Here is an 8,036-nt window from a genome sequence, read left to right on the forward strand (position 1 = left end):
AGTTAAGATGAGTAGTAATAGAGGGAGTATAAAAATACTAGGTATGTGAATTGGTCCTGTTTAAGCCGATTTAATAAAGTTTTTTTCCACGGAAAATGAACTATCAAGCTAACTAAAACCAACTACACACCCTAAACGAGACTTGCAGTCACCGTTTATTTGCCAATTACATCCCTAGTATAAACCTTGGACATGAGTAGTAACAGAGATGGCATGAATCAGAATTAATTATACGGAGGGTCTGCATTGACAGCTGAAGGGTGTAAATATCTATCTTGAGGTTGGTACTAAAGAAATAAGAAATTCATTCATTTTCCATCACAGCTTCATGCTTCTTCATCAACATACACCAGTCATTTAACTAATACAACATCCACTAAAGACAGGATGCGAAAAAGAAGTGCAAAATCGCAATCTCATCTTCACTAAAATAGACCAGCCATGTTAACTCAGCAGTTCCATCACTCCCACTGGATAAAGATCCATCTGCTTTCTGTATAGCTAATCCTCATCAAACTTGATCTTCTTAGCTGAAGGCTGAACGCTCCCGATCTGCATAACCAAGAAAGCATTAGCAACCAGGGAAATATTTTGTCATTACCTCACACAGAATAGGATCAGAAAAAATGGTAGAAAGGAAAAGCTAATGTAGTGATCAATTATGAACAGTTTATTCGTTACAACTTATCTCCAGAGAGTAACTGCCACATACGGCATGAAACGAAAAACAATAGAAGCACAGCTCAAAATATGGTTAAGCAAAGCCTGGGACGATCGTTGGTGCTAATACATAAATTATTTCAGTATAAGCAAATGTAGATAAGAATAAACAACCAGTACTATAAATATATCAAGGACCTGCACAGTAACACATAGCAAATTTGGCTCTAGAACACTACAATTGCATGCCTTTTGCTCCAGGTCAACAAAAAGTTGAAATTGGCCTAATATAATTACAATTCTGTGGCAAATTGCTGAGCTAGTTCAGATCTGATGAAGTAAGATAAATTTAGTAAATCAATGAACAGCATCAAGTGTTACTTACAAGGGCTGGACACTCGTAATCGATACCAGCAGCCTTGATTCTTTTGCGACACTTCTCATCCCGCTTTACAATTCCTTCAAGCATCCTCTGGTGCTCTTCTACTGTTCTATCCTGGTAACACAAAACAGCATATATTAATCTACGGCATAAATTTTTGCATTCCAGCTGTAGTTAGCAACAGATTACCTTACTAAGCCTCTTCCGTTCAATTGCTACCTGGTCAACTGGAACAAATCCCTTCCGCACACCTTTCCATCTAGAAGCGATACACGATACGGACATTTTAGATCATAAGAATTATGTTCTCATTTTAATCAAAACGCAAAAAACAGTAACTATGTTCAGCTATATGTCACAAAGCACAGGGAAAGAAAACTGTAGTGCTGTAAAGAGTTACTGCAACCTCCATATAAAGTACACAAAAAGAACAAGGATTCAAGAATAAATACAGGCACACAAATGAAATGTAACACAAGAAGCTTGCAAGTTCTTGCAAGAGATTACCATCAATGCTTCAGTGCTGCACTTATCGATGCAGTGGCATATATACCAATTCATATTAATGTCACAAATCCTTGACTTCATAATTTAGTTTTGGCATTCACATGTCACTCATTATGCCTATTGGATATATTTCTAACATGACTTACAGTTTGCAAAAAGCAATCAGCAAATATTAACACCTATCTTCGTTACCCCAATGAGCTTGCATCATTACTTCCTTTCTATTTGCAAAAATGAACAGGCATAAAACGAGCTGTGCAATGCAGTGGAAACAAATAGGCTGGTAATATTAAGCAAGTGTCTGTAGCCTGTTGGGAGGGTATATCACTGTAAACAGTATTCCATGACAGAGAAACAGAAAGTAGACAGCATTTGCCCAAGAATATACAATATTGACCTCATTTAGTGGTAATTAACATGTAGTCCTAAGCAGAAGATGAAGGCTATGTTTCCGTTATCAAAAAGCAAAAATAAACAGAATTAAGCAGCAAAGTTGCAGTGATTACAATTTGGCATGAACTTTCTCCAGTGGGACAGGCGCAATTTGCAGAGTGTGCTCAAACAAGAGGTAGTTATTCATCTCATCAGCTACAATCTTGGCCACCTGATATACCAAGAACATGGGAGGAACTTGTAAGCAGACAACAAACATGCAGTGTGCCCTGATAATCTGATATATCCCAACGAGCGTGCTTACCTCAGGGTTCTCAAACTCAATGAATCCATAATGCTTGGACTTTCCTGTCTAAACATACCACCAAACAGCAAATTAGATGATCACAGAAAACAGCACACAAATCATCAGATACCTAGTAAGGCAAAATACCATACCTTGCGATTCCGGGCAATCCTGACCCTCTTAACAGCCCCGAACTGCTGAAAGAAACCTGCAGAATCAACCAAACCAACAAAGACGGCATCAGAACCAGACCCCTCCTGCACTTCTCTAATCTATACTGAGAGAAACGGACCTTGCATCTGGTCCTCGTAGAAGCCGTGGGGGATGTGGCCGATGTAGAGGACGGTGGCCGTGTTCTCCGGCTCCTCGGCCTGCTTCTTCTCCCGGATCCTCTGCTCTTTCCCCTCCAGCGGCTGCGCCAATCACAACACAGCGTCAGGGACAGCGACCAGAAAGCGTGTGTCTTTTCTCTCTTGGGTTCGATTTGGTTCGAAGGGGAGCAAAGCACGCACCAGGAAATCCTTGCCCTCGCCGGTCCGGGGGCCGGCCGAGCGCCGCGAGAGCACCCGCCTCTGGTTCCTCTTCTTGTCCCTCAACCCCATCTCGCTCAAGCCTCGACGTAGGTTCTAGACGAGGCCTGGCTGTGGCGTGGATGGGTGGAGGTGGGGGACGGAATCAAGGCCGCTTGCTCTGGCCGTGGACGACGGACGGCGACGATTCGAGCGGGAGGACGGGGAGCAGGGAGCGCTGGGAGCGCGCGACTGCTGGCGGCTAGGGTACGTAGCGCAGGGATTGGGGAACTGAGGGAAGGGAGGCTGTGTTTACTCTGGTGGGCTGGGCTAAAACCAAAGGGAATAGCAGCTGGGCAGAGCTGATGTTTTTTTTTTTCAACTCAAAAAAAAAGAGGTGATGACTTCTTTCAACTCACAAAAAAAAGAGGTGATGACTTATTTTTCTTTTTTCAACAAAAGTGATCGCTGCGCTTGTCTTTCTTCCGCCAGAGGAAAGAAAACACGACCTAGCCGCCAGGAGTCTTCCCCGTCGCCGCCGTCCGGCGGCTCCCCTTCGCCGGTGGCCTCGGTCATCGGTGGTGAGGGGGGGTCGCCGGATCCACGCGTGTGGATCATTTTTCTTTAGTAGATTAGGATTTTAGTCCGTTCATCGTTTTGGCTTTGGCGGCGGCGATGGCGGCGTTGAATAAAGTTTCTTCGGATCCTGCTCCAACGAGGCGATCGGTCCTATGGTTGGGGATGGATTTGGAAATCAGTTTGTTCAAGCAAAGATGGCGTGGCGGCGGCGACATCCTTGTGGTGGACCTGTGTCCTTGGGTTCCGCCGTTGCGACGACGTTTGCTCCGGCGCCGGCGCGGAGCGTGGGAGGTAGTCCAGGAGCGGATGCAGATTGTGTTCTGCATCGACGGCATCAGGAAGATGGTGGATCGTGTGCCGGGTTCGCGGTTCGTGGATGGCAGATGTGGTTTTCTCCTTCGGCGTTCTAGTCGTGCGGGGGTGTCAGATCTGGAGTTTGATGGCGTGTTCGGGGTGTTGCCCCGATCTGATTCGTTCAACAGTAATGGTTTTGCCTTTGGTGAGCCACCTTGGAGGTCCGCAAAGCTGCATATCAGCGATGGAGCTGCTACGAGCTCGGGTGTAAAGGTGATCCGTCATTTTTTCCTCTGGTGGCTGTTGTGGTGGTTCCAGAGGCAGGTGACGGGCATTGATGTCAAGTTCAGAGATTTCTGCAATCTTGATTGTAATTTTACTTCTTGGTTGTTGTTTTTTTGTGCAAAGGCTAGCTTTCTGCTGTCTTTTCAGTTTTGCCAAGTCGGTTACGTGACTTGTATTATGATATTTATGATATAAATGAGACACGTATTACCATGCGAAAAAAGTGATCGCTTGTCTATTCATGTTTCGGGCTACAGTTTTACCAAGTCTCAGTCGACTAAGACTTCGTTATGTCTCAGTTGATGCTATATGCCTTTGATCTTGCATGGAGATTCGTATAAAAAATTTCTTTTCCGTTTTTTTCTTTTTCTTCTTATATAGATAGAGTCTTCGTTAAGTCTCAGTCGACTGAGATCTAGCCACACCCTTCGGGCTATCCTGATGTCAGAAGAAAAAACCTCAATTTTTTTGAAATAATTCGGGGTTTCATTTATCCGCGGGAAAAATAATAATTTGGGTTTCTAAACTTGGTAACCGATACTGAACGGGCTTCGCAAGACAACTGTTATATTTTTCTTTTAGAAATATGGTACAAACGTAGATGCTTGCACACACACATGGCATCCCTATGAGCATCTTAAAAGACTGAGGGCCTCTTTGATTTGTAGGATTCTAAAAGCGTGGGAATAGAAAAATCATAGGGTTAGAATGTCATTCCCATCTCAATTCTACTGGATTTTGACTTCTTTGATTGCATCATAGAAAAAAGAAAAGGATCCAATGTGAAGCAGTACCTTTAGAAAAAAAACTCTATAGGATATAATCCTATGGATCAAACATTCAACATAGAAAAACTTCTTAAGGATTCTAAACCTCCAAAAAGCATATGAAAATCCGTCGAATCAAGGAGCAACTGAGCCGATAGAATCTTGATATTGACGAAGTCGTCGTAGATGCTTCATGGTTGATGAGCATGCCATACTATTGAATAACATCGTCGAAAAGTCTAAAATAAATTTAGAATATGTGACTATGCTCAGTTCGCAACAACTGTTACATTAGTATGTTTGTAGTAAAGGCATGACGGTTTTACACGTGATGACAGTTTATAATTAGTAAAGGCATGACAATCTGAGAGACGACCGACTATACACACACACGAAATCCACTTTATTAATATATATGTATGCATACAATCTCAAACACTCCCAATAGCTCAGCAGGTACGTGGTACAAACAAATCACGGATGTCAGGCATGCCACGGTAGCTCATCATGGACGCAGGACTCAAACTGTCAAACATATCGAGGACCATGCATGGATTCGTCGGTGGTTGAGTGATCATGGTTTTGGTTCCGCGGGATTCGGCAGCGGCGGCTGCGCCGTCGGTGGAAGCTCACCGGTAGGGAGCGGCGGCAGGTCTGGCTTCGGTGGCAGCTCGACGTCCGGCTTTGGTGGAAGGTCACCGGTCGGAAATGGCGGCAGCTCCGGCTTCGGGGGCTCCTCTGCCTTGGGTGGCAGCTCGACGTCCGGCTTCGGTGGAAGCTCACCGGTCGGAAGTGGCGGCAGCTCTGGCTTCGGTGGCTCGTCTGTCTTGGGCAGCAGCTCGGGCTCCGGCTTGGGCGGAAGCTCGCCTGTAGGAAGAGGCGGCGAAACCGGCTTTGGTGGGATCTCACCTGTTGGCAACGGCGGCGGCAGCTCCGGCTTCGGTGGAAGGTCACCCTTGGGCACGGGTGGCAGCTCTGGCTTCGGTTCCACGTCAGGTTTGGGCACCTCCGGCACCGTCGGTGGCACCTCGGGTTTGGGCAACGGCGGCAGCTCCGGCTTGGGCTGCTCGTCAGGCGTGGGCACCTGCGGCTTCGGCAGCATGTCTGGTGCGGGCAACGGCGGCGTTGGCAACACGTCCGGTGTGGGCAACGGCGGCAGGTCTGGCTTGGGCTGCTCCTCAGGTGTGGGCAGCGGTGGCAGCCCCGGCTTCGGCAGCACCTCCGGTGCGGGCAACGGCGGCGGCACGTCTGGCTTGGGCAGAGGCGCCGGGACATTAGGCGGCACCGGTGGGTACTCGGCCTCCGCCAGGTGCCGCGCCGCGTTGCCGACGCCGCCGCGGGAGAGCAGCAGCACGCCGAGGAGGAGCACCGCAAGAGACGACGACATGCTGGCGATCCCGGAAGCCATGGCTGACTTCACTGAACTAATCAAGAACAATGTGCGTTCTCCTTGCTGGGGTGAAGAGAAACGAAGGTGAGGGCTAGGCATTTATAGGAGGCGTTCGGCGTTCGTTCATCGCACGGAGTCGATCGTAAATTCGTAATGCGTTACACTCAAGTTCAGTACGTTAGTTGGCAGAGAAGACGGATCACTTGCGTTGCGTTTCTTCCTCCTGGCACGCACTTAATCCGTGGTACGTTTCGTACTCGCCCCGTGCGACGCTGGAGAATCGGGCCAGCCGGGCCGATCGACCGGATCGGTTGCCGCGGTTACACTAGTGCGACGTTGCTAGCGAAACACGCCTGCTACGCGTTACTGTCACACATACATACATTATCTGCATACGGGATTTTTTTTGCGAAGATAAAGAGTTTTACATAATAGATGCAGAGTTACAGCTAGCTGTCAAAAACTCAGCGATACAAGATGGGCAATGCTGTAGCCAACAAGCCGTGCTACACTCTATTCTATCATAGTTCGCCAGGCGATCTGCTATTCTGTTTTGAGTTCTAGAAATTTTTAAAGGAACAAACTCTCTATCAATAAATAGATGTTTAATCTCCGAAACTAAATGACCGTATGCCGATTTATTACACGGGATTGCCTATCGTCCTGTCAAAAAAGGAGAGGGAAAAATGACCTAACGTTACAAGCGTCAAAAGGTGGGCACTTAACTTTCTTTCCATGGATTCATTGCGACAGGAATTTCTGCAAGAATCACGTTTTTTCAGAAGGTGCAAGGTCATATCCTAGATATAAAAATAAAAATAAAAATAAGCTGCAAGGTCATGCCATTGGTTGCTTTTGAGTACTTGCCTAGTACGGTTCACGCTTTATTGTTGACGAACTAGCTCTACTCCATGCAATTGATCGAGCGACACGAAATCGGTCGACCAACACGCACTATGAGACGTACGTCCAGATTATTAGTAAATTTTATTTTTTTGAGAAAAACGTTTTTAGACCTTTTTTGAGTAAAACGTACTCTATCGAGATATTTTTTTTAGACAATACTCTATCGAGATCTGATCGAAATATTTGCAAAGTTCGCACGAAGGTTAGGCCCGGCGTCGGCCCATCTAAAAGAAGCTGGACTGTGTACACATTTATTGCACAGTCAAATGGGCTTAGAATCTGCGACGTGCAGGACGGTCGATATGGGCTGGAGCTGTGAACTTATTATTTAGTTTTCCTGTTCCCCAAAAAATATATTAAGTTCTCGTAATACTCCCTCCGGTCCTTTTTACTCTGCATATTAGGTTTGTCCGAAGTCAATCTTATCCAACTTTGACCAAGTTTATATAAAAACTTATAGACATTCACATAACAACATCAATATCATTACATTCATCTTGGAATATATTTTCATATTATATTTATTAGATATTATAGATGCTAATAATTGCTAATATAAATTTGGTCAAACTTAGCAAAGTTTGACTTTCGGCAAATCCAATGTGCAGAGTAAAAAGGACCAGATGGAGTATATTGCCCCTTTCTCTTAAACTGAAACTATTTTTTATAACTTTTGAATAAAAGACGTTTCAAACCGGGCATGGGTTTCTTTTTTAGATTCGTGTATGGGCTGGACCTGTGAACATTTTTAAAAAGCTTTGTGCTTCCCTCATCATCAGAAAACGACGCGGGGGGTAGCGGCATCAACGGCGGGGGTGACACAGTAACACATTAGGCATGGGATGACATTGCCGGCCATAACACCATCGCCGGGGAGGAGAGAGTGACAAAGCTACTTGGACGTGAGTTGATGGTGCGGGTGCGAAGGGGACCACCTACATGGAAGGATAGGGGGTTTGAGGGGTAGGGCAACGATGCAACGACGTTAGTCGCCGATGTCGGGAGGCGACAGTTAGGTCAGTAATTGTGGGTAGGTCAATGAGCTGCACATTATTACGACAATTGTTGTGGAAGGAGA

At 45.9% G+C, this 8,036-nt stretch overlaps 2 protein-coding genes across 2 annotated transcripts; both read right to left on the reverse strand.

The window, feature by feature from the left end:
• Positions 1-288: 288 nt before the first annotated feature.
• On the reverse strand, positions 289-3,047 carry LOC125536422 (MKI67 FHA domain-interacting nucleolar phosphoprotein-like). The gene is made up of 8 exons (XM_048699639.1): positions 2,741-3,047; positions 2,521-2,641; positions 2,381-2,436; positions 2,247-2,294; positions 2,056-2,153; positions 1,232-1,301; positions 1,046-1,156; positions 289-552 (listed from the first exon to the last, which is right to left on the reverse strand). Exons 1-8 carry the CDS (start codon positions 2,828-2,830, stop codon positions 502-504), a joined length of 645 nt encoding a protein of 214 aa, XP_048555596.1. The 5' UTR covers positions 2,831-3,047; the 3' UTR covers positions 289-501.
• A 1,995-nt stretch (positions 3,048-5,042) lies between these two features.
• On the reverse strand, positions 5,043-6,126 carry LOC125541288 (vegetative cell wall protein gp1-like). Its single transcript, XM_048704735.1, has one exon. It carries the CDS (start codon positions 6,068-6,070, stop codon positions 5,237-5,239), a length of 834 nt encoding a protein of 277 aa, XP_048560692.1. The 5' UTR covers positions 6,071-6,126; the 3' UTR covers positions 5,043-5,236.
• Between the last annotated feature and the right edge of the window lie 1,910 nt (positions 6,127-8,036).

This window comes from Triticum urartu, chromosome 2 (genome assembly GCF_003073215.2).
Source record: "Triticum urartu cultivar G1812 chromosome 2, Tu2.1, whole genome shotgun sequence".
Taxonomy (NCBI): domain Eukaryota; kingdom Viridiplantae; phylum Streptophyta; class Magnoliopsida; order Poales; family Poaceae; genus Triticum; species Triticum urartu.

What these genes read in the sequence shown, in the direction of transcription:
- LOC125536422 (XM_048699639.1), bottom strand. Translation starts at nt 2,830, where the DNA reads ATGGGGTTGAGGGACAAGAAGAGGAACCAGAGGCGGGTGCTCTCGCGG. An exon ending in TTGAGTTTGAGAACCCTGAG is followed by an intron (nt 2,154 to 2,246) that starts GTAAGCACGCTC and finishes TTGGTATATCAG; the next exon opens with GTGGCCAAGATTGTAGCTGA. An exon ending in GAGAAAGTTCATGCCAAATT is followed by an intron (nt 1,302 to 2,055) that starts GTAATCACTGCA and finishes TATCGCTTCTAG; the next exon opens with ATGGAAAGGTGTGCGGAAGG.
- LOC125541288 (XM_048704735.1), bottom strand. Translation starts at nt 6,070, where the DNA reads ATGGCTTCCGGGATCGCCAGCATGTCGTCGTCTCTTGCGGTGCTCCTC.